Raw genomic sequence first — 25,000 nt, 5'->3', positions numbered from 1 at the left:
CTCGAGCGCCTGCTAAGTTGTTAGGCCTGGGCAACATCTCCACCTGCTGAGCTTCATGTCTTAATGACAGATAGGCTTTCCATTCCGATCAGGCCCTGGCATCACTCATCTGTTTAGTTCCACGCCACAACTCAATTGGGAGCTACACCCCCGCAAGCAGCTTCTGTTCTCTTGCCCCTTTTGGAAGCTATCAAACTTTTAGCACAAAGCTGTTCAGCAGTATGCACTCAAATTGTATACAACAAATAACAGCTAAAACATTACGGGACATTTGTGATTTACTTCAGAGTACCTCTTGTGCCCGAAAAGTCCCAATTTGATGAGCATGCCAGTTTGTGAGACTGTAGTAGTTTTGCGGACCCTTTTCCTGTGTGTGAGGGCATCTGACTCTGGCTTGACCTACCTGAGACTTGTCGTCTCCTCCCAGGACGTTGACCATCACTTGCATGACAGTCTCGTGCATACCCAGGACTCTCATCAGGTTGGGATGTTGGTAGAACACTTTGTTGTTCATGATGTCACTATAGGGAACGCCAGACAGAAGGAGTGGTGAGAGGTGTGATTATACGTCCAACAGCCGTACAAGCAAGGAGTGTTGAGAGGTTTGATTATACTTCCAACAGCCGTACAAGCAAGGAGTGTTGAGAGGTTTGATTATACTTCCAACAGCCGTACAATCTACAAAATTCTATTTATTATGCAAATTTTGTGTCTGTGACCCTATGAAGTGTTCTTTTTAACGTAAAGCTGTTAATGCTTCTTAATCAACTGAACAACATGGCAGTCAGATAAAGGAGAAAAAGAAATGGTCTCTTGCTTCACTACAAGCTTTGAGGCCAACCAACCAGCCATCCTCAAGCTGAGGGCTCTTTCAATCAAGGCTCAGGCTGAACAAGAGGTTTTTGAACAGTGATGGATGGATTGAGGCCACAGTGCTAGCTGGTGACTAAGAGAGAGAGCTGCACACTTTATAAACCTTAGGTATGAGCTACACCAGGCGCGTAACTGAAGCATTGCGTTCGCAACGCGTAAAATCTATTTTAGATGAATGGTCTATTTTTTTCGAACGTACGCCCCACTGTCACGTCTGGTGTAGCTACTTCCATTGATTATAATGGAAGCTAATTGTTGCAGCAGACACAACGCGAACGGAACGCTTCAGTTACGCATCTGGTGTAGCTCAGTCCTTACATTACAGGCTTACTGCAGACGCTAGCAGCCATTATGTTTAGCTTAATTGCTAGCAGCACCCCAACCACTCTCCCATGCCAGAGGCTGCAAGTGTAATCTGTGTACAGTAATGTCCTGCGTATTAGTCGCATTGTGTATAAACCGCAGGACAGTGTTTTATGCAAGTTAAAAAAAACAAACCCATAAATTAATTAATATTTAAACCATATTAAATATCCTCATGTATCAACATCATAGCTGAAGAAATTTTGCAAAATTAATGTATAAACCGCGGCTAATAGTTGGGATATTACGGTATATGTATGTTGGAGCATCGGGGTTCTTGGAATTCCAGGAAAAGTAATGGGTCTTTTAAGAATCTAATTTTCAAGGCTTTGAAATTCAGTGAATTCACTGATCATCACTAATGACATTAAGGTTTAATGATATGAATTATATAATTGTACTCTTCTATAGAGTTTCCACATGAACTGACATATCGGAGTAAATAGCCTAAAAGAAAAAGCAATGTAAAACGGTACACAATTTAGTATACTTGGTTGTATACTAGGTTGTGAGAGGTCATGTTGTTTGTATGTTATGTTTGTTTTGTTCCATGTTGTCAGTGAAAGTCAATGTGAGCCCTGGAGGATGATGGGAGTGTGATGATGCGCTGTGGCCCCACCTGAGCCCGTCGATCATGAGCCTCTCCTCCTCCAGGCCCATGCGCACGCTGAGCAGCGAGCGGATCTGACCGAGCGACGCCAGCAGGTGGGTGGCGTCCTGCACCGAGGCGGCGCTGATGGTGTAGCTCTTCCTCATGGAGCGCAGCAGCTCGCCGATGCCGTCGTACTGCCTCCGCAGCAGGCTGAACATGGTGCGCACCAGCTGCGGGTCCTGCACCAGGCACTCCTGCGCCCACGTCACCATGGTCTGGGAGATGAGCTCCTTCAGGTTGGCTGGGGAGGCACATGCACACATTAAAATGAATGTGTTGAAAACAACACAACTTGCGTTGTTTTTTTAACACATCTCTGTGTCCAGATAGGGACGACACAGTTTGTGTTGTTTCTTTTTTTTATTTTTTGTTACACAATATGTGTTGAAAACAACACAAATTGCATTTTTTTTCTCTGTGTCCAGATAGGGACAACAAATTCATTTTAAGAGAATAGGCTTAAGTTCACAACTGTAATAAAAAATGACTAACCATGAGCCCCAAAAGGCAAGTAGCCTAGGGAACTAAGGGCAAAGACTTCGGGAGGTGCTTACAATTACATAACCATCTTTAAATCTTTACATAACCTATTTAATTCTTCAGAAAAGCGCATTTATAATTTTCTTACAAACAATTAAATGAAACGAATGCATCTACCATTTGCCAAATATGTTCAAGGTAGACAGGCTAATTCAAAATAAAATATAATTTAGAGGCAAACCCAGTAGGCATTTTCAGACCTGATTTATTTATTCTCAATCAGAAATAGAACAGCACTATTCTCTTTCTGCGTAGGCCTTCTCAATCCACTCGGAAGCGAAGTGCCCTTTTTGATGTTACCAAAACTATGGTCGTGTCAGCAGCTTCGGCTGGCTGGTGAGTCTTTATGAGGGAATTGGAAACTATCACTCAGGCTGAAGACAGAGAGAGAGAGAGAGAGAGAGAGAGAGAGAGAGAGATCGCTATAGGTCTGCGAAGTGCTGCGGCTGTGCCTTCCCAGCTGAGTCAGTCTTTCCCGCGACCGACAGCCCTACACGGTGTTATGACTTCATAAGGATGAATCAATACACCAGCTCGGCACTTCTGGAGGGGTAGCAAGATCATTACCATGCGCAATAGATCATAATCTGGTGAGGGGGGAATGGAGATGTTGCAATTTAAGCATTTAGCTGACACAAGTAAACAGTTATTTTTTTTCCTCACAGAAATTTATTTATAGCACATTTCAAGCGTTTTAAACCAAAAGCTCCAAGTCTCCTAAAGTTTAAACAGTATTCTATACATCAACAAATCCAAATGTGAACATTTACATTCATCCATTTAGCGGACACTTCTGTCCAAAACAACTTACAAAATAACATCCAAGCTACAATGCAGAGGAGACCTTAGGCAACAATAGTTACTACCACAATAAATACCAGGAGGAGACCATAGTACAATTAAAGGGTTTGGAAAGTGCTCAAGTTTCATTTGGACACATATGGATGGCCACTGTCCTCCAGGTCACTAAAGTCCACTCTGACCATCAGCAAGCATCTAATTGGTCCAGAATTAACGGAACTGGCATTTTGGGTTCTGTTCAGGGATGAGCTCGGTGCCAGGATGTTGGCAGCATCTGCTGTGGCTCTGGCCAATGCCCGCTGGCCAGTGCCTACTGATGTGTTTTGCTTCCAAAAACACTGTTTGTCCCCCTAATGTCCACGGGCAGCACAGAGATGTGGGGTCAGGGATGCGGGTTTAATATGCAGGACAGAGTGTGACGGTCAGGTGAAAAGCCTTTCCTGGGGAGAGTGACGGGACGGCCACATACCAGGAAAAGAAGCATAGAATATGCCACATGTTCAGCCACCCCAGGAAGAGCACTGCTTGAAAGTTAATACTACAGCACTACGGGGGAGTGCTTATTGGTCAAGGTAACCTTTTTTGGATCACCGCTTTTGCAACATCCATCTTTTTAGCTGTGTTCATGATTAATTCTATACATATGCAGTATATATAATTTGGTGTTCAGCTTCAGTTAAAACAAACTTATGTGTGACTTTTTCGGCGGACGCACAGTGATTTTTTTTTTTAGAGCTAATTACACTGACCTACATACTTGACAGGGGGGCTGCTGAGTCTCCAAACTCACCTCCCTCTGCATCCTAAATCTGCTGAATTATTTATACACCCCTAATGAGTCGCGGGAATTATTTTAGCATCCCTGGAAGTGTTTTGCGAGGCTCCTTTTAACATACTGTACAGCCTGCCTCAGGGTGCTTGACCTTCAATCACAAGAGTGGACGTGTCTTCCAAAAGTCTAAATACTCATCCTGTAGATTGACTGGCTTTTCTCCAATAGTGCTTTGAAGAGTATGTTTTTTGCAGCATGAAAAGGGTAGTGATAGTTGACCTTGGTTTGTGATCCCTACACATACAGCTATCAAGACTTTTTATGTGTTGTTCCACTACCAGATCAGATCAGGGGTGTTCTCTCTATCGTCAAGAAGCTCCTGAAGACCCAACTCTTCTGAGAGCATCTCCTCTCCTAACACATCTATTAACCCAACACACCTAACATGCACTTACCTAACACACCTATTAACCCAATACACCTATTAACCCAACACACCTAACATGCACTTACCCAACACATATATTAACCCAACACACCTAACATGCACTTACCCACACATCTATTAACCCAATACACCTATTGACCCAACACAACTAACATGCACTTACCCAAGACACCTATTAACCCAACCCACCTAACATGCACTTACCCACACATCTATTAACCCAATACACCTATTAACCCAACACAACTAACATGCACTTACCCAACACACCTATTAACCCAACCCACCTAACATGCACTTACCTAACACATCTATTAACCCAACACACCTATTAACCCAACGCACCTAACATGCACTAGTACTTAAGGTTGTTTAGGTGCTGGCTTACTGGGAGCAGCTTGTTCCTTCTCTGTTGGTTCCTTCTCAGTTTTCTGTGGCCGGCCTTTGATTTTGTAGACGAGGGACATCAGGCGGCCTTTGATGGAGGTGTCCGGTTCCTCCTCCTCATCTTCAATTGGGATTCCTGAATGGGGACACACAAGGGAAATGTATTTCTGAAGTCACTCACATTTGGACACTCACCTGTTAAAATGTGTGTGTGTGTGTGTGTGTGTGTGTGTGTGTGTGTGTGTGTGTGTGTGTGTGTGTGTGTGTGTGTGTGTGTGTGTGTGTGTGTGTGTGTGTGTGTGTGTGCGTATGTGTGCGCGTGTTTTGCAAGGCACAATCGGGCGGGCCGATATGGCTTGGACCCGTTTTATTATGCTGAGGAGAAATGGTGATACTGTATATGATGCCAAATAATCTTATAATAAATATAAAATAATCTTACAAAATAATGTATACACAGGGACACCTTCATGTATATGGAAAAATTGTCAATATTGTGATATGATATAGAACAATGATAACAATACTGTATATGATATGTGATACAATTTGGCAATATGACAATGTATGTGTGTGTGTGTGTGTGTGTGTGTGTGTGGAGAGAGTCTTACCACAGTGTATTCTCAAGTCGTCATGGAAAATATGCAGCTCATCTTGAATTTCCTCAGGGCAGGGACAGTCATCCCCAAGGCTGAAGTTGAGCAGCATATTAATCTGCATGATGAGAGTTTAGAAGATACGCGCAGGAACAGAAAAGAAACAATAGGATCAAATCTGATTATCATGGTCCCAATGGCCTCTCTAGACATAACATGATGCAAGCTGTCCTGAAAATCATATGTATTGTATTGTATTGTATTGTAGTAACGGCTAGCAACCTAGCATTGGTTCTGAAGAATATGGCTTGTCTTTTCGGTAAAACAGAAGAGGAGAAGATTCATTCATTTTTTTCCAAATTAATTCACCCAAAGGAGCAGTGGAATCCTAAATTAAAATGAAAGCTTCCCACAATTAATAATTCAGCAAAAGAGCAGCCACGCATTTACAGGAAGTGAAACTGTCCGTTTCAAGTGAACACCACTTGAGAAAATTTCTCAAAAGTTCTCTTAAAGTTCAGACAGTAAAATGTTCATCAGAGGATACACAGCGACTTCCGTCAACTGCCACAATTTCTGTCTCTCTGTTACTAAAGCAGTTATGTTAATTCTACTTTCAGGCTTTCAGAGTTTGCCATGGCAAGACAGCATGTCTCATAGGGAAAAAATGCACTTCTTTTAGCTTAAAATAAAGGCTTCAAACTCATTTTGATGCTATGGATACTAAAGTGAATAAAGTCTCTGACAAGGCCAATACGTTTTTGATGAACCATCTAAGCGCAAAATGGTGTTGAACATTGATGCCAAGGGGCATAAATATAAATTCTTCCATGGTGCTGCTTTAAAGTTCTGCCAGGGCTGCAAGGATTTGTATTCAGCGGACACCTGACCAGTGGGACTGCTGGTACCTGTTCCTGCGGAGGGGAGCGGAACTCCCGGGTCTTCTTGGCGGTGACGGCAGCAGACATGTTTAGAGCCAGCATCAGCTCGTTGTATCTGAACTTCTGGTTGTACTGCAGCTTGGACACGTAGGCGTCGGCGAAGGCCACAATAGCCTCAATGCGCTGCTTCAGCTCACAGTCACAGAAGTAGTGCAGCAGCACACACATCTGCACAAAACATTTAGAGCAGCGTTAGCACTACATATAAAGCCAGCAAAAGATACCATGTGGGAATATTGAGAATATTGTGTACAAAACACATCGCTGGATAGCTTTGTTAAAAAAAACACATATAAGGAGCAGAATCAACATTCTTGGAACAGCTGTATACTGTACATTGGACTGTTTGATTTCTCCAGGTCACTAATGAATTTGGCCTGATAACTCGGCAATATTACAAGTAAACAAATGTTCTTCACATTTTACAATTCCATTCTGTTAAGACCAGACAGATTGTTTAAGTCTGTAGCCCAAGGAAAAAAGTAACCTAATAGGGAAGCTACACCAGGAGCGTAACTGAAATGTTCCGTTTACGACGCGTAAAAAACATTTTAGATGAATGGTCTATTTTTTTTCCGAACGTACGCACTGCTATCACGTCTGGTGTAGCTACTTCCATTGATTATAGTGGAAGCTAATTATTGCAGCAGACCACGTGAACGGAACGCTTCAGTTACATGCCTGGTGTACAGTAGCTTCCCTGTGATTGTTACTTGTTATGGCACTTTACATGGAACTGAGTCCATTTTGCTGCACTGTCCCTCCCCTCACAGTAGGACTTTCCAACACCACTGGCTCGTCCAGGCGGAACAGAAGGAGCTCTGACCTGCAGTTTGACCGACTCAGGCAGATGCTTCTCCAGGAGGCCCTTCGTGGGCTGTTTGGCCTCCTTGGCCTCCTCCTCCCCAGCCTCCACAGCCTTCCCCTCAGTACCGGTCACCTCCTCCTTCCCCGGTCCGGCCTCCACCGCCAGCGTGCCGGACTGCTCCTCGGCCTCCTGGAAGACGTTGGGCTCGATGAGGAGCAGGACGAGGCGCACCTCGTCGCTGGTCAGCGCGCCCATGATGAGCAGCGTGCTGATGAGCTTGATGATGGGCACGAACTGGTACTCCACGCTGCCCCCTACAGGGTCGCGGATGTGCACGCCGCCGCCGTGCACGGCCTCAGTCAGCATGGAGATGGCCTTGGCCTTGAGCTTGGCCAGCGGGATCTGTGGGCTGTACAGGTGCTGCTCGCGCTTGGTGCTGATGAAGCAGGGCGGCGAGAAGGTCAGTCCCGGCGCCAGCGTGGTGCTCAGGCCCACGCCGGGCAGCGTGTGGCTCTTGGACTCGTCGCGGAAGAGACGGATGCTGCGCGTCTCCGAGGTGACCGGGATGATGTATTCGTCCTTCATCATCAGGCGTGCCTCCTTGGCTCTGTCCAGGTGGATGCTGATGAGCACGTCGTAGAAGCCCTCACGCAGCTGCCCGGTCAGGTATTGGTTGTCGATGGTGTAGAGGAGCTGTGATTGGTCCAGATGGCTGCAGAGGGCGTGGGCCACCCGTGTGTTGCCCAGGGCGCACAGGGCGCAGTAGAGCTTCAGAGTGTGGTAGTGGAACTGGCGTAGAGTCTTGTTCTCCGACAGCTCCATGATATCAACACACCTGAACCACAAGAGAGCAATTCCATAGTAAACTGTAACATTCCAGAACATGGCACCTCAACAACTCAACTCATATGATGCTTCATCAGCACCTGTCTTGAACTGACACTCAGCTGTTTAAAAACAGCACTCACTGATGCACTTATTCTTACTGTACTCTACCGTTTTTAAATTGTCCTAAAATTGTTGAGAGAATTGCTTTAAAACTGAAACTGTTTACCATGTTGTTAGTCGCTTTGGTTAAAAATGCGTCAGCCAAATGTAATGTAATGTAATGATAAATGGCAAGAATTCCAAGAACATAGATCAGTGACAAGCCTGGCTAAGTTGAGACAGAGAAAATGGTAAACCTCCTAAAAGAACAGCCCAATGGTTTCATTCTCCTTGTGAAACAGAGCCATGGGGTTCTTTCTATTACTTGGTTTACCATCTACTTCTGAGGTAATTTAGCTTCTCACTAATATAATATAATCTATGTTCTTAGAATACCCCCAAGAAGAACCATAACAACATAATAAACATACTATAATAGTAGCTACATATTCAATCAGAACTCCTTCGAGGAAGATGTATTACCTTCTACATTAAACTGACAGTCAATATTGTACTGTATGTTTAAATAATATAATAAACAAACAAGTAGGTATAAGTATTTTAAAAGAATTGTTCCCAAGACAGTAATCAGGGTGCTTGAGTACACAGATTAATGGTGCAGCATATTGTATTCATAAAGAAAATGAGGTTTGTGTCACCCATACAAATGTATGTGAAGGGATTCTGTGTGTGTGTGTGTATGTGTGTGTGTGTAAGTATATGTGTGTGTGTAAGTGAGTGTGTGTGTGTGTGTGTGTGTGTGTGTGTGTACATAGCCCTTGAAAGCACTAAACTCTGCTGAAATACAAATGTATGCAATCACTGTCCTGTGGGACAATCTGCTGGCTCAGGTCTGAGTGAGAATCAGCGAGTGTGAAATCGCCGGGATGCCTCCCTCCCCACTGATCAGATCAGACGAACCCACACAGACAGAAGGCTGCCGTCCGGTCGTTCCGCCGGGCAGAGAGACTGACCTTTTTTTTTTTCTTTTTTTTTGTTGCAACGCGTAAACCCACTTGAATTAAAGGCTTTTTAACTATAAAAAGCAGTGTGCCTTTGGAATCTTTTGGTCAAACCAACTCTTTTAAGACAACAATTATTCCCTTGAAACCAAAGAGCACCTGCTTTCGAGAGATATCACTGACGAAGCACTTCCGACAACCAACCTTCCCCCTCCACATCCGTTCAGCTCAGTCTCTGAATGTTTTTAAGTCCCTTTTAAAGACCCACCTCTTTTCACTTGCCTTTGATTAGTGTTTTAAAGACCCACCTCTTTTCACTTGCCTTTGGCTAGTGTCTCCCTTTATGCCCCAGTGTTTAGTTTTAAATGTTCTTTTTTCTGCATTTCTTAATTTATTTTAACTGTAGCCCTTTTTGTTTTTGTGCCTTCCTGTATTTATTTATTGCACTTTATTGTGAAGCACTTTGGTGAGGCTAAGCCGTCTGTAAATGCGCTATATAAGTGAAATTGACATTGACATTGACATTTGGTATTTGAAGAGAGACTGACCTGTTTTGGTATTTGAAGAGAGACTGACCTGTTTTGGTATTTGAAGAGAGACTGGCCTGTTTTGGTATTTGAAGAGAGACTGACCTGTTTTGGTATTTGAAGAGAGACTGACCTGTTTTGGTATTTGAAGAGAGACTGACCTGTTTTGGTATTTGAAGAGAGACTGACCTGTTTTGGTATTTGAAGAGAGACTGACCTTTTCTGGTATTTGAATAGAGACTGACCTGTTCTGGTATTTGAAGAGAAGATTTTTTTTTTTTTTTTTTTGCTGCTCTTATTTTTTCATTATATGTGCCCTCTTATTTACTTATTTACTTACTTTTCGTTTACTTGAATGTTATGTTTGTCAGTGGACTTTAAAATTGGTAAAATATGTCTTGTCTCCACCGTGGGATAGTGAGAAACGTAATTTCGATCTCTTTGTATGTCTGGAACATGTGAAGAAATTGACAATAAAGCTGACTTTGACTTTGACTTTGACTTTGACTTTGACTTTGAGAGACTGACCTGTTCTCCTCGGGGATGTGCACGGCCAGCATCTGCAGCGGTTCCAGGCACTGCACCACCCAGCCATGCCGCTCGCTGACCCGCGCCGTCTCCACCGACAGGAAGGTGTTGGGCATGCGGCTCCACAGCACGGAGACGATGGTCTGCACGTCCAGCCGTGGCGGGCACTGGGGCACAGGGTTCCTGTGCAAGCTCTTGAAGATGGCCGACGACAAGGGCATGGCATCCTGCAGCAGCGTTGGCTCACAGTTAATAGGTACTAGCATGACCTGTGTGTTAATGGAACACGCCAACTTTTTGGGGAAATAAGCTTATTTGTAGTCTACCCCAGTGTTTGATAAGAGGATACATACCCTTCTCTTCTCTGCGTACAACAACCCAACCAGACACCGTCAGCCTAGCTTAGCATAATACACTGGAAGTGGGTTACACCAGTTAGCCTATAGTTCCCTATTGGCGTTGTTGCAGTGTTCCTTTAACTTGACTAATAAAAACCCAGCATCTCTATCATGTGTTTGATTAGAGAACATTACATTGATGAGATACAGTAAGTACACACAGTACAGGTTCAGATCATTCTGTGATATGATGAGTACATGTACAAGTGACACAGATAATAGCAAAGGTTCTTCAAAGTTTTTTTTTTTTTTTCTAAAATAAAGATAAAATCCAAAACCTACCTGGATCTTTGCAAACTCAAACTGGAGCAAATTAGGGCTTGTTGGCAGAATGAATGCTGCAGGAAAAAGCTTGGTGTTGGGCTCCACCTGGTTGAGGGACAGAGCAGAGAGTCAGAGTTGAGGGACAGAACAGGGGGGGGGGGGGGGGGGATGGTGGGTGGCAGTGCGTCAGGATTAATGTAAATCCAGTCTGCTTTCAGACGGGAAATAGATTGCGAGTTGTCTCCTGTGACAGTGTGAGCCCCTTCATCTGGCACTGCATCAACGTCAGCCATCAAGGAGAGGCAGCAGTGCATGGGGCTCATTAGTGCATAGCTGCCCAGGCTTCTCTTCTGGGCTGAGTTTGTAGACTTTCCGCTGAGAGATCAGCCTGGTTTCATTCAACTGCATATGGCCTTTTAATGGAGCCAATTACAGCACCGTCTTGTCAGAATATTATGGGATGTCTAGACGGCGAGCTCCAAGATGGATTTGAACACTCCGTTTTGACATTACTATTGGCTCTAATTCTGAGACAATTGGTATTCAGAGACCAAATCACAAAGTTGTGACTGTGGAGAATTTTCGTTGGCGAGCATCTGATTGGAGAGGGTTAAGTTGCAGCACACCTACCTGGTAAGTGGTGGGCAACTGCTTGCCATTGGCAGTGAATGAGACGAGACCAGAGGCCAGGTCTATGAAGCAGCCGATCTCAAGGTCAACATTGGAGTGGGATGAGGACGAGCCGAGCCCGATGTCCCCTCCACACACCATGTAGCAGTTACTCCTCCTCAAACTGACAACAGACAAGCCCATAAGGAAGCACAGTTTAAAATGGGACGCAAGACAGCAGGTAAAACAAAGAAGATGAGTTAAAGGTTTCTTGATTTTATTTATTCATTTATTTTCATAAGACAGATGGAGGCTTGCTGTTGTTGTTTTGTTAGTATTGCCTCACATTTACTTTGATAGCATTTGCTCAGGTGCAGGACAGAAAAACACACCTGCTGTTCCCACTAGAGTCCAAAGCTACTTGCTAACTCGCCAGTTTCAGACAAAAACTCACTACCGCAACTTTACATTTTAATCATGTCTTTTAAACTCACCTCTCGTGGACACGACCTCGTTCGTCTCCAAGGGTTACGGTGACGGTTCGGATCTTGCTGAGGCTGAAATTCTTGCTGTAGTAGTGGTAGTCAGGGGTAACCCAGCCCACCCACACAGAAGTGGGATCCTGACCAGCAAACACTCTCACAGAGTAATAGTACTGGGGGAAGAACAAGATATTTATGGTACATCATTCAGTATCCCTGTTCATACAGCACACAGGAGAAGGAGTAGCCACTTTTAAAGCAGCACTATTTGCCATTTTTTGATGTATGCTGTTGTCATGCAACTAGTTTTTGTATCATCTTAAAATTCATTTTGATGTTATATGATCTTGTGAAGGACAGATCAACACATCTCATTACAATCACCCATCCAGGATATCCACTATGCACTTTTGTGTTCTAGGGATGGAGCACACAGCAAAAATGAAAGAAAACCAAGCACAACACTGCTGACAATATAAGCAAAAGACACCAGATAACATTTTAGCAATCTTCTAGCAGTGCCAATAAGACTACAATGCCTAATTGCAATCTTCTAGCAGTGCCAATAAGACTACAATGCCTAATTGTATGGATGTGAATATGGTTTCATATTGGGAATATATATATTTCTTTACCTTTGTGATGCTCCCATAATCAATCTTGCCACCGTCTTTCTTGGGCGCTTCGGTTACCTCCATACCTTCAATGTTCTTTCTTGGCCCTGGGTAGAGCTCGACGGGCATGCTCAGTCGACAGTACACCATGTCCTTGTTGCTGGCCTGTGTGCCGTAGGTCTTATGGGACACCTTTAGGCACGGGGGTGTGTCCACAGTACCATCGATCCTGGTCACCTAAAACAGGAGGCCATACAACACATGGTCTGACATTCAGTGGTCGCATAGAGTAGTTGTAGTAGTGCGCACATCCCCATTGGTGAGGTGCAGGGCAAATGGAACTAGAAAAGGATGAAATGCTTAACCTGACTCTCGCCAGATTAATTTTGTTCCGCTTAACTCCACTCATCGATCTGGGATCGCTCCATTGGAGAGGTGTTAAAAAATTCAAGCCACTTGTCCGTCATCTTTATTGACGTGCTACTTCCACCACTCACATCGAAGCCAACCTGTGACGCTGGGAACAGTCTCACAGTCGCTTCTCCGCTACGTCACATCTATGAAACTCCCTACAATACAATCTCGTGCCGAAATCACTCTCAACGGAACCGATCCCAGATGGATGTGAGTGGAGCTAGGCGGAACGAAATTCATCTGGCGAGAGTCAGGTTATGAAATGCCCGCACTCTGCTAAAAACTCCCATAATGCCTGAGGAAGACCCAGCCGGGTCGAAACGTTGCAGCACATAATAAAAAGGGTTTCACCCATGTGGTGCCATGTGCCCCGTGTTTTGCCCATGTGGTGCCATGTGCCCTGTGTTTCACCCATGTGGTGCCATGTGTCTTGTGTTTTGCCCATGTGGTGCCATGTGTCATGTGTTTTGCCCATGTGGTGCCATGTGCCCCGTGTTTTGCCCATGTGGTGCCATGTGCCCTGTGTTTCACCCATGTGGTGCCATGTGTCATGTGTTTTGCCCATGTGGTGTTTTGCCCATGTGGTGCCATGTGCCCCGTGTTTTGCCCATGTGGTGCCATGTGTCATATGTTTAGCCCATGTGGTGCCATGCGTCATGTGTTTTGCCCATGTCTGTTGGAGGCCTCACCTCAATGTGTGGGTGATCCGCTGGCACGTTGACGAAGGTGGGCAGGCGTTTGCTAAACCACATGGTGACCTCGCGGTTCATGTTGACGGCGAAGGGCTCAAATCCCTCCTGGAGGCCATACATGGTGTAGTACTTAAAGGTGCTGGCGTCCTTACCCAAGTTCATGCGTCCGATCTGGGAGAGTCCCAGGCTACACACTGGGATGAAGCCTGGAGGCGACACAACAACACGCTGTGGTTGCTGGCGGACGTTCAGACACATTTTCTTTGATGCTACCTTGGCTAACAGACAAGTTGGCTGAATCCTTTACTTTTTATTTTGTACTTTATGTTTTCCTCGTTTGTAATCACACTGCATTAAGTCAAGTTCCCTCACTTGAGAGCTGCTTTATCTCCATCTGTTTATGGACATTAAAACAGTGACATTGATTGATCGGTGCTCTTCCTGCATGTACGACTCACCTTCCTGAGTTTCAAAGTCAGTGAAGCACAGCTCAGAGCCACTGCTGGTGATAAGAATTTCTCCATTCAGAGTAAAGAGCATGGACTTGTCCTCCATATTGATCATACACCCAACCACATCACCCTTGCTCCAGGTGCGACCAAAGAAATGACTTCCTTTGTGTACACGTCGGCCCTAAGAAGAACAACCCATAAGCAGATTCATCAAATAAGGTTGGCATGCAAACTCACTTTATTAAATATCAACAAATGACTTTCATTTACTTAATTGTCCATTATTAATTGAAGACCACATATTCTATAGCTTCTACCCACCATTCTATGGAATAGTATATATGACCCTTTGTAAGATCATGTGAAGACTTGTGAATGGGAGCCACTTACCCGGAAACCATCAAACACATATGAGAGGTCGTCCAATCCCAGCTCTATGTCAGGCCTGGAGGCGGGCCTGGCCCAGCCCACTAGCATGTCTCCGCCTGTCAAAGCCTCAAACTCAAAGTACCACTTCCCAGTGGTGACCGCGTAAGTCTTCTCCACACGGAAGAAGCGGATTGTGTCGATGCTCTGCTTCTCTACTCCGTGGGTAGCTACAGGGTAGATAGAGAGTGAGGAGCTTGGTTACTGGGGCAAAGGTAGCTACAGGGTAGATAGAGGAGCTTGGTTACTGGGGCAAGGGTAGCTACAGGGTAGATAGAGAGTGAGGAGCTTGGTTACTGGGGCAAGGGTAGCTACAGGGTAGATAGAGGAGCTTGGTTACTGGGGCAAGGGTAGCTACAGGGTAGATAGAGAGTGAAGAGCTTGGTTACTGGGGCATGGGTAGTTACAGGGTAGATAGAGGAGCTTGGTTACTGGGGCAAGGGTAGCTACAGGGTAGATAGAGGAGCTTGGTTACTGGGGCAAGGGTAGCTACAGGGTAGATAGAGGAGCTTGGTTACTGGGGCATGGGTAGCTACAGGGTAGATAGAGGAGCTTGGTTACTGGGGCAAGGGTAGCTACAGGGTAGATAGAGAGTGAAGAGCTTGGTTACTGGGGCATGGGTAGCTACAGGGTAGATAGAGGAGCTTGGTTACTGGGGCAAGGGTAGCTACAGAGTAGATAGAGGAGCTTGGTTACTGGGGCAAGGGTAGCTACAGGGTAGATAGAGAGTGAAGAGCTTGGTTACTGGGGCAAGGGTAGCTACAGGGCAGATAGAGGAGCTTGGTTACTGGGGCAAGGGTAGCTACAGGGTAGATAGAGAGTGAAGAGCTTGGTTACTGGGGCAAGGGTAGCTACAGGGCAGATAGAGGAGCTTGGTTACTGGGGCATGGGTAGCTACAGGGTAGACAGAGAGTGAGGAGCTTGGTTACTGGGGCAAGGGTAGCTACAGGGTAGATAGAGAGTGAAGAGCTTGGTTACTGGGGCATGGGAAGCCTAGATCATGTGTCTAAACCATCGTGTGTTTAACTTTATTTCTATGAACTATCAAGTCAACAAATAACAGTCAACAAATCACCTCTTAGTGTGACAAATGCACACTAAGCCTCACTTAGTGGCCTCACTTAGGGTTATGACTGGGCTCAGCTCACAGGTATTTGAAAGTGAGCCTTAATTAAAATGATGGCAAAAGTTTGTTAAATATTGAATGAACCATTACAGTGAAATGCAACTTTTAATTAAGTATAATTAAGTATAAATATGTATATATACTCTTTTGATCCCGTGAGGGAAATTTGGTCTCTGCATTTATCCCAATCCGTGAATTAGTGAAACACACTCAGCACACAGTGAGGTGAAGCACACACTAATCCCGTGAGCTGCCTGCAACAACAGTGGCGCTCGGGGAGCAGTGAGGGGTTAGGTGCTTTGCTCAGGGGCACTTCAGCCGTGCCTACTGGTCGGGGTTCGAACCGGCAACCCTCCGGTTACAAGTCCGAAGCGTTAACCAGTAGGCCACGGCTGCCCCAATATAATTAATATTAGGATACTACACCAGTTAGAATGAAACCAGTTACCATTTTACATTTATTTTAGATGATCAGGCCTTAGGATAATTAGTTACTGATGAAATATGTAAATGATTCAAATTGTCTCTCTATGTATTTTAGATGCTAATTTTTCTCACGCTCTTGGTCTGGAGGGTCGATGTTGTAACCATATCCGACCAGTGTTCGGATAGCCTCACGGAGACTGTCGCGGTTGGATCTTTTAGTGCGCTCATCTAGTAAAGCATATGGCACCAGGCGAGGATTGCGTCTGCTCTTCAGATCCTACACAAAATGACAGACAGTGGATAATGGTGTGTGACACTTTCATCTCAACAGTAACGGGTCTTTAGCCTATGCGAGAACACTGTAGTAAATGAATGACCATTATGTAATATGTAATACCATTATAAAGTGATATAATCTGCTAAATTAGTAGAATTCGACCCGTATGCAACCTGTAGCGTTGCAATAGGGCAGCCTCACCTGCTGTATGCCATAGGTCCATCCTTGTTTGATTCTATCTTTGGCCCAAACGTTGTGAGCGTTCTCGGCCAATTTATCTACCAAAACTTCCTGACCAGGATTCAGCTTCACGTCAGAAAGGTCCAGTGGCGTGGGTTTATAACCGTTGGACATCATATAGCTACACCATTTTAAATAAGGAACAAAACATAGTGTAGAGTATTCAGCAAAGAGAAGGGGCATTTTTATGTAAGGCTCTCCAGTGTGAAAACATATATTAAGTCAAGATATGTCATGATATACGTCAAAATGTAATGATTGCTTGTTTTGATGTGTTAACAAGTAGACAATATAGGAATACATTACTTCTTAGGAAGTTTGATTTTCTTCAGATCCTCTTCTGCATTGAGGTTGACATGGGAAACCAGGCACCCCAAAGCCAGTAAGGTCCTGGAAGAGATAACTGCTACGTAAGCTTATGGAAGCGTAAACAAAATGGATGTTGTAACAGAGAGGTAATGACTTCCCTGGCCAAGTTCATTGGACCTAATCAGATAAGAACGAAGCACTAAACATAGGCCAATGTCCAAACCGGAGGAGGTATTCAATATTGCAGGATAATGGAGGCTAACTGTAATGCATTTCTAATGCATGGGGGAGAGTTGCTGAAAGTTTTGAGTAAAATTAGTCCCAGGCTCTTGCCTCTCCCAATCAATACTCTCACTCTCATGGGATTCGCTTGAGGGATTAAAGTAGCCATGATTAGAATTTAAATCACGGCCCGAATCTGGATCCCTTACACCGCTCTCCCTCCATAGCATCACACAGAAGACAGAGACACCGAGGTCAATTTGTGGGCTGAAACCGCGGCTGTTTCCACGGTAACTTACTTTAATGTCTCGGATGACATCTGCAGGTTATAATTCATTTCGGTTTCGGGCAATTTGGAGAAGTCAATGAGACAGGGGTGCTGTCTCTTGTTGTCATCTCGCACCTACAAGGTCCAAGGGGAGGATGGTTAGCAGCACACAATGATTTGATTGCAAAGACAACGTCTGTGCCTGAAGTTATGAGAAATGTTTGAAGGCATTAGATTTATTATTTATCTATTTTCAATGTTTAACAACCCAGCCCACGCATGAGTTCCAGATCAATGTCTGGGAATTTTAAGCGCTAAAAGCAGCTAAAATTAATTCTGCCAATCTCTGTACTAATACAAAGCAGTTAAGCTTCAGTTCAGAGTACTCAGGCACTCTTGTGAGTGGATGCAGCTCTGCAGCTGAAGCTAATGCATGTCCAATTAAGAGACAGTGCCTGGACCACAGATAATATATTGCACACTTCCGCAATAAAGAAAGATACTGCCTATCAAATCAGTTATGTGTGAGGCAAATGGGATTACAATGGAACCGGGGATCACAATAGCGCAATTGTAAATGAACAACGGCCACCAAATGGGGCCAGTGTCTCGGCTGCCAAGTCTCAGCCACTCGCCCTGGTAAGCATCCCAGTCAGGGCACGGGACAATGTCACTTTGACGTAATGAGGTCCTCGTTAAAGGGAAATTAATCTGAGAACAGCTGGGCCTCCAAAATATTGTCCTTAATAAATGATAAGGTTCGGCCCCATGAGTGATGGGCGAAATCTTCACCCGTAATTAATTTTTACTCCATTCCCCCCCGCGCTCCCTGGAATGCCAAGGCAACGCCGTTCATTAGGTTTGTCAAACGAGGCTGTTGTATTGTGAAGGCTGCTGCACGCGACGCTGGGCTGGGTGAAGCTAACGCTAACGGAATACAAAAGAGAGCTGTGTGCTCAGCATTTTCCCCCCTGCTCTGCACCGCGGGGAGCTTAGCGAGAGGAGAGCATAAATCAAAGCCCTTTCCACCTTGAGCTCCCTATATGACCACAGATGAAAATCAATGTGTGAGGCCCGGGTCTATTCATACTGTGGCTATTGTGGGTCACTTAAGTGCTTAATTTAAAGCTCATCAAACATCCTCAGAGAGAAAAAAAAATGACATTAACGCTGATCCTCCTTTAGGGTTCTTTAGATAATGCAAATCTTGAGTGAGAGGAGCAACGTGCAGATAAAAGATAGGCTAATAAAGCACTGATATAGATCACCATTTGTGGGAAGATAAAGAAAAACGAGTTCCCACACAATGACTTACTGATAAAGACTTATCAGCTCTTTAGAACCAAGTGAAGGCTTTTTTCCATTTTTCTATACGTTGCCAAAATTTTAGACCAGTTCGATCAGTAATGACTGTGTGATGAAGATTTATCAAGTATTCAAAACAGAGGGAAGCTTTTTAAAATGTATTTTTCTGTATGTCTTTACCTTGCCATAAGTCCAGCCGAGTTCGATCTTATTCATGCCCCAGAGCTCATGGATGTTTTCAGCGAGCTTGTCCCTCACATGTTCTAGGTGAGGGGGCAAAACAATCTGGACAAAGGAAAGGTCAACAAGATAGAGTTAACCGCTAGCAATCAAAATAGTAAACACTAATAGTAAAACATTACTAGGCATTGTGTATTTAAGAAAAAAAACAAAGGAATAAACCTAGTTAGTTACAGATCCTGGTCTGGGATTGAGAAATGGACTTAGAGAAGGGGAAGAATTGGGAAGGAATAATAAAAACACGTCTAGGTAGCTGGCATGGTTTCTGTTAGAGGGGATCCCAGATCTCAAAAGAATAGTTGACATTAATGGATGAAGGGCTGCAGCGCTGGTAGTGGACTCACCGGGCTGGTGTCCACAGGGACAGGTATGAAGGAGGCTTGGGACAGGAGCTTCGTGGTCCCCAGTATATGTCGGACGCCATCGTGGTCACGCTTGTACTCCTTCACCGGCTCGATGTGCATCTTCTCTTTGGGGAGCAGGGCCTCGTAGCACGGCGTGTAGCCGGCAGGCGGCAGGAACTTGAAGTCGCCATGGCGGCCACCCAACAGGAAGCGAACCCTGGAAAGACCCATTAGTGTAAAGATGGCATCCACGGGTTCTAGTCCAATAATTCTCTGTGGAATTGTGTCCCATCAGTCCTCGCAGTCCTCTAGCTGTTCTATGTGTTCTATCCTCAAGTTGCTTCAGTGGAAGAGAACAGAGGACCCGTATATTGATTTGCTGCTGTGCTCAAATATCAACAATCTAGAATTGCTAGAATTGTGGACTATACCTTTAAAACCTTTCCCTGTGACATTTCTATGTATGGTCCTTATGACTGGCTAATTAAATATATCAGCTGTGAAGAGACCAAGCAGCAATGCTTGCTTATGTTTTCTGTACACTGGCTCGGGGTCTGTCACAAGTGGGCAGGACAGTTCAGGCCTCATGAAGGTTAGATAAGACAATAACTAAATTGCCTCTGTCCATCCAGAGCGCTCTAGTCACACTGTCATGGTGTGTGCTCACTCAAAAACACTCCGACTTCTGTAGACAGTTCCTGCTCAGTAAAAGGGATATACGTGTATTTGGGGACCGTACAAAAGTCCAGCCATGTTAATTCAGGGACACCAAGCGGGGGAGTGTAATTTGATTGTCTGTTGAGCTCAAATATCAACAATCTAGAATTGTTAGGATTGTGGACTGTGCCAAAACCATCTCCCAGTTGTGACTTTCTGATTAGGGTCACATTTTGATACGCTTGCTCCGGGCCACAAAGAAATGTTGGAATAAAATGTCTTTGTAATTTCAAATGGGAAATGTTCTGTGTAATATGGCAAGAGTAGCTAGTCTACTCAAAGTGACCTTTAGTGTTTAATGTAACATTTAACTTTTAACATTAAGGAGGCTGAGAAATTCGAGGTGTGTGTGGGAGAGAAGGCGGTTTGCCCTAGAGAAGCCAAGCCGAGTCCTGAGTATAATGCAACTGACATTGGAGGGTTTTTTTTAAAATTCAAAGTCAGAGCAAAAATAGTTCCACCTCTAAAAACACTCTAGGACTGAAAGTCCATGTAAATTATTGAGAAATGTTGGTTGGTCTGGCTTTCTGCTGTCCTACTTATAAATATTCAGACTGCAGGCATTTCAAAAATACCTTGTGTCTGTCTACAAACTGCAAACACATTTATGTGGACGGCATCAGATAACCTAAAATATCTTTAATGAATGGGGAACACTGTATCATTACAGGTGTGAGAGAGGTGTACATATGGTGTGTATGAAAAGAGAGAAAGAAAGGAGGAGGTAGAGAGAGAGAGAGGAGGCCCATGTGTGCCTCTCTGTATTTCTGTTACTGTGACTGTGTGTGTGTGTGTCTGTGTGTGTGTGTGTGTGTGTGTGTGCACGCGCAGGTGTGTGTGTGTGTGTGTGTGTGTGCGCGCGTGTGGAGGTGTGTGTGTGTGTATGTGTGTGTGTGTGTGTCTATATCTGTGTGTCTTTGATGCGTACTTGACCCCTGCTGAGAAGCTGACGACTGGGAAGAAGAAGCCGTCTATGTTGAAGTCCTCGAACATGCCCTGCACCGGCTGCCCGTTGATGCGGAAGGACATGCTCGGGGCGCCCAGGTCCAGGCAGCAGCTCACCACGTCATCGCCACTCAGCAGGTGCTGGTTGATGGACGCCACTGCCCTGGGAATACGACCTGCCGTGATAAACAGTGGGGGGGGGGAATGTGTGGTTTCAAAGATGAAGACAGGTGCCAATGCATTCAACTACCGCACAGGTACTTTGGCATGATAAAACAGCATTACTCTAGCAGCTGTTGTTGTGATTAAGTATGTATGACTCAGCAGTAAAAAGGCTCTGTTTCGAGAAATCACTACACCTAGATAAATGTATATGTACAGTATATAGTACTTTCTTGTGATAGTATCTGTATGTAGCTGTAGTGTTTTTTTTAGTTTAAGTGAATGGATAGACGTATTTCATGAAGAATGTCAATGTCATGATAAAGAAAAAGTGGATGAAAATTAGGTGGATTTGTTTCTAAGTAATCAAGGTTGTTAAATTCAGAGGTAGGTACTCAAAAAATACATTAAAAAAAGTCTGGATTATATATGACTCCACACAACTAGGATCCCAGCCAACACAGTCTTGTTCTTGCTTGTAAAAACAGTTTAAGCTCCTGGACCAAAAACCCAAGCTAGTGTTCCAAATCGCCCATTCCTGAAAGTGCTAACGTATTTTCCGAATCGCTCTCATCAGCAGAGATGTGGTGCTCCCCGTGGCCCCGAGACGTACCAGACCAGAGGTGAAGCCCGTCGAAGCTGTAGGAGTAGAGGTCATCGCCTGCGCCGTTCCCTCCCCATCCCTCTCCACCCCCGGGGTACGGGGCATAGCCTTTGGTGGTGGCCCAGCCAACGCGAAGGTGGGTGGGCTCGCCGGTCATGAAGTGGTCCACCTGGTCGATCATCAGCTCAAAGTACCACTTCTTATACTGGGCAGACCCCTCGTTAATGCCCAGGAAGATGTTGGGTCGCATGCTGCGAAAAGTTGAGTGAGAAGGGACTAAAGTAAGTACACACCAACCCCAAATGCACCACCCACCAGTCTAAAGCTTAGAAATTTTTAATTTTCAATTTTCAATTTAATTTCACTTATAGAGCACCAAAACATTACACATGTCTTATGACGCTTTACAGAATGTTAGACAATCAGAGAAAAGAAAAGAAAAGAAGTTTAGAAAAACACATATATTTTTATCCATCAAATACACTACAAAATCATTTGAAAATATAGTCAAGACGTTGTCAAAATTGATAAGAAATGATGACTTCTGCTTCAAACTGATTTTTTTATATATATGCTTCTCTTCCATCCTCCATTTGCAGCCATTACAAACAGCTTTACAGTATTACTGGTTCTTCACCAGAAAAGCCCTGCGTTGGGTCTCTGTGTTGTTGAAGGACAGAATTGGGTCAAGTCAAGTGCCGTCCTTACGGTACAGCATGATGATTGAGTTAAAGTAAAGCCTTCCTTGTTAAAGGTTCCTTTTATTCTATAGAAATGACAGATGATCATTTACACTACTGCTGATGATGTGAAGCACTTCTCCAGAATCTATTTATTTGCTTAATGCATATTTTCTATAATTCAGACACCTATTCTAACACCTACTAATACTCCTATATACGCCTATAACATATCCCAATCTACCTCCCAGTATGTGTTTCCTGTTGCCAATTTATTCTTTTTTCCTTCCATAGGCCAGTCTCAGATGTGCCTTTTCTTTGTAACTCTCCTCAGAAGGTCATTCCAGATTCTCCTCACTGCTGCTGATGAGACTGGTGTTTTGTGGGTATTATTTCATAAAGCTGCCAACTAAAGACCTGGGAGGCGTCATTTGTTCTCAAACAAGATTCTGATCTTCTTCTTCTCCGTCTACACAGATGGATGCACCATGGCCTCCCTCCCGCTTTTCTCTTTTTCTCTGGATCCTCAGCTTGAGTTCTGTGAAGGCTTTTTTGCCTATTTCTTTCATGGAATGCCCTTAACGTCTTTGTTTCAGAAGAAATCTTTTTGACCATGTTTATATCGTAATCAGTTCCACAAGTGCTAATACTCGCCAAGCCGAAAAAAAGTTTATTTCTTCCTTAGGCGAAGTTGACACTGACATGTTTTTCACTTCCAAAGTACGACAATCCCAAAACAGTGGGTGCAAAAACACTTGGTAGAAATGTTTCTATGACAAATTATCTTTACTGTAGCTAAATAGCTATCTTAGCAATGGCCCATTGTTGAAGAAAAAAACACAATATCATAAGTTGAACTATTTTTGACTTTGAACGATTTCCAGCTCTAATGTCTTATCAATATTTACAATGTTTACATTATATTTCTGATAATACACATATTTCATTACTTGATCGTTACCTTTGAACATCATTGACCAGTCGTGTCTGCAGGAGCAGATCTCGCCGAGGGAGGAGGTGGTCACAGATGAAGTTCTGATTGGCTCGGACGGCCACACCATTGCAAACACAGAGCGAGCAGAGGACATCCAGAATCTGCATGGAGTCCCACAGACAGAACAAAGAGTAGGTAAACACGGTAAGTGATGACATATTGCATTTTATATTACATTATATTACACTGTCAAACTGTATGTGGCACAAATACCTGCTAAGTGAGTTCACTCACTGACGTCGTTAAGCATGGCTAAAGGAGAACTATAAAATAGAGCTACTGTTCATCAGCTCTCTCAGTGCCCAAAGCAGTTATGTGTCATACTCCATATGACAGGCTTTAAGCTTAGTGAGGCTTGACAGGCATTTCCAATAATGGGGGTGTGAGTACACTGGGATGGATGGTTAAGGTTTTTACAGGGTAGAGGAATGCCCCCCCTCCTTCCTCCACTACTACCAGCCGTATGGCCACCCTTGCGGGGTCAAGACAAGGGACATTCTCAAAGACACTAAAAGCATCTGTCATCTGCTCTTTATGAGAGATGCCATGAATGTCACAACCCAGATGGAAACGCACCCGTGTGTTATGACACTAGAAGCATGCCAAGCTTCAAATAACCCCTATTTTAGAAGTGCTCTTGCACACATTTCAGTTAAACGTGCATCAAAATAGCTCATAGCCACTTAGGGCCAGACATCAACAGCCAATTTTGCATACACGGATTAAGCCTAGTCCTATACTTAAAACTTTTTTCAATGGATTTTTTTTAGTGACGTTTTCCTTTTAGTCTAGGACTGGTCTTAAAGATGCTATTCTGGATAATGTTACATTTGTTGATATTTGAACCAAACACCAAACAAAATACCAGAGAGCTCACTCGTTTCCAGTACAGGTAGCCAGGGCTGTGTATGAAGACCAGGTTTTTTTTTTTTTTTTTTTACAGAGTACTCACAGAATGGATATTCGCTGAATGAGACGACAAACTTTCAACAAGCATTCACCTCCTCACTATTTGCTAATGCTCCCCGGGAGTCAATGTGCAAAGGGCTTGGGCCAACTCTGTGGTTTATCTTTTGCATTCAACAACCATCTGTGTGTGTGTTTATTGGCTTGTTTGTTTGTTTGTTTGTTTGTTTGTTTGTTTGTTTATTGTGTGGGGGGAGGTGGGAAGTGACCTTGTGGTTGCGTCCGTGCTTGTACAGCAGAGAGATGATGGATTTAATGTGCGCTTTCTGGATGATGTTCAGGGCCTCGGGACTCTCCACCAGAATGCAGTGAAGAACCTCTAGAATTCCTGTGGGGGAAGAGATGCCAAAACAAAAAGTGGTGCTGCTGATGCAACTTTTGCCTTTGTAGATAGATGGCTCTGCCTGTGTGCTTATCTCTAAACGGTGTACAGTGCATGCTAAACACACAGTGGAGAGATGCAGACACAAAAGTCACAAATGCCATAGTCCTTTTTTCTAAAAAAAAATTATATTGGAAAAATATAAGGGAGTCTAAATTTGGGGGCTAGTTCATATACAATAAAGGGTGATGTGTTGATACAGAGAAAATGCTCACTAATAGTGTTTTCTCTCTGTGATAAATAAACTGTACACAGAAACACTTAAAACAGACAAACCAAAAAAGAGTAAGTAATTAAAGGCCATTTAGGTTCACCGA

At 44.1% G+C, this 25,000-nt stretch overlaps 1 protein-coding gene across 1 annotated transcript in view; it reads right to left on the bottom strand.

Moving 5' to 3' along the window:
• The window catches only part of ryr3 (ryanodine receptor 3), a 101,379-nt gene that overhangs the window by 49,435 nt on the left and 26,944 nt on the right, over positions 1-25,000 (bottom strand). Inside the window, exons 17-40 of the mRNA XM_076271916.1 lie at positions 24,511-24,629; positions 23,303-23,436; positions 21,671-21,912; positions 20,879-21,071; positions 19,234-19,450; positions 18,830-18,934; positions 17,376-17,479; positions 16,852-16,935; positions 16,507-16,666; positions 16,161-16,305; positions 14,441-14,646; positions 14,057-14,231; positions 13,596-13,804; positions 12,514-12,729; positions 11,891-12,051; positions 11,418-11,580; positions 10,806-10,892; positions 10,126-10,352; positions 7,200-8,016; positions 6,341-6,541; positions 5,448-5,550; positions 4,838-4,972; positions 1,856-2,129; positions 404-521 (exon numbers count right to left, since the gene is read on the bottom strand). Of these exons, the coding sequence (XP_076128031.1) occupies positions 404-521; positions 1,856-2,129; positions 4,838-4,972; positions 5,448-5,550; positions 6,341-6,541; positions 7,200-8,016; positions 10,126-10,352; positions 10,806-10,892; positions 11,418-11,580; positions 11,891-12,051; positions 12,514-12,729; positions 13,596-13,804; positions 14,057-14,231; positions 14,441-14,646; positions 16,161-16,305; positions 16,507-16,666; positions 16,852-16,935; positions 17,376-17,479; positions 18,830-18,934; positions 19,234-19,450; positions 20,879-21,071; positions 21,671-21,912; positions 23,303-23,436; positions 24,511-24,629 (4,595 nt within the window). The remainder of the gene's footprint in view (positions 1-403; positions 522-1,855; positions 2,130-4,837; positions 4,973-5,447; positions 5,551-6,340; positions 6,542-7,199; positions 8,017-10,125; positions 10,353-10,805; positions 10,893-11,417; positions 11,581-11,890; positions 12,052-12,513; positions 12,730-13,595; positions 13,805-14,056; positions 14,232-14,440; positions 14,647-16,160; positions 16,306-16,506; positions 16,667-16,851; positions 16,936-17,375; positions 17,480-18,829; positions 18,935-19,233; positions 19,451-20,878; positions 21,072-21,670; positions 21,913-23,302; positions 23,437-24,510; positions 24,630-25,000) is intronic.

The sequence above is a fragment of the Alosa pseudoharengus genome, unplaced genomic scaffold (genome assembly GCF_046254945.1).
Source record: "Alosa pseudoharengus isolate Yale_2024_CS ecotype anadromous, Long Island Sound unplaced genomic scaffold, YU_APseudo_1.1 YU_APseudo_1.1_scf_7, whole genome shotgun sequence".
Taxonomy (NCBI): Eukaryota; Metazoa; Chordata; class Actinopteri; order Clupeiformes; family Clupeidae; genus Alosa; species Alosa pseudoharengus.
The sequence above is the reverse complement of the archived record's forward strand: the minus strand, read 5'-3'. Positions and strand labels throughout refer to the sequence as shown.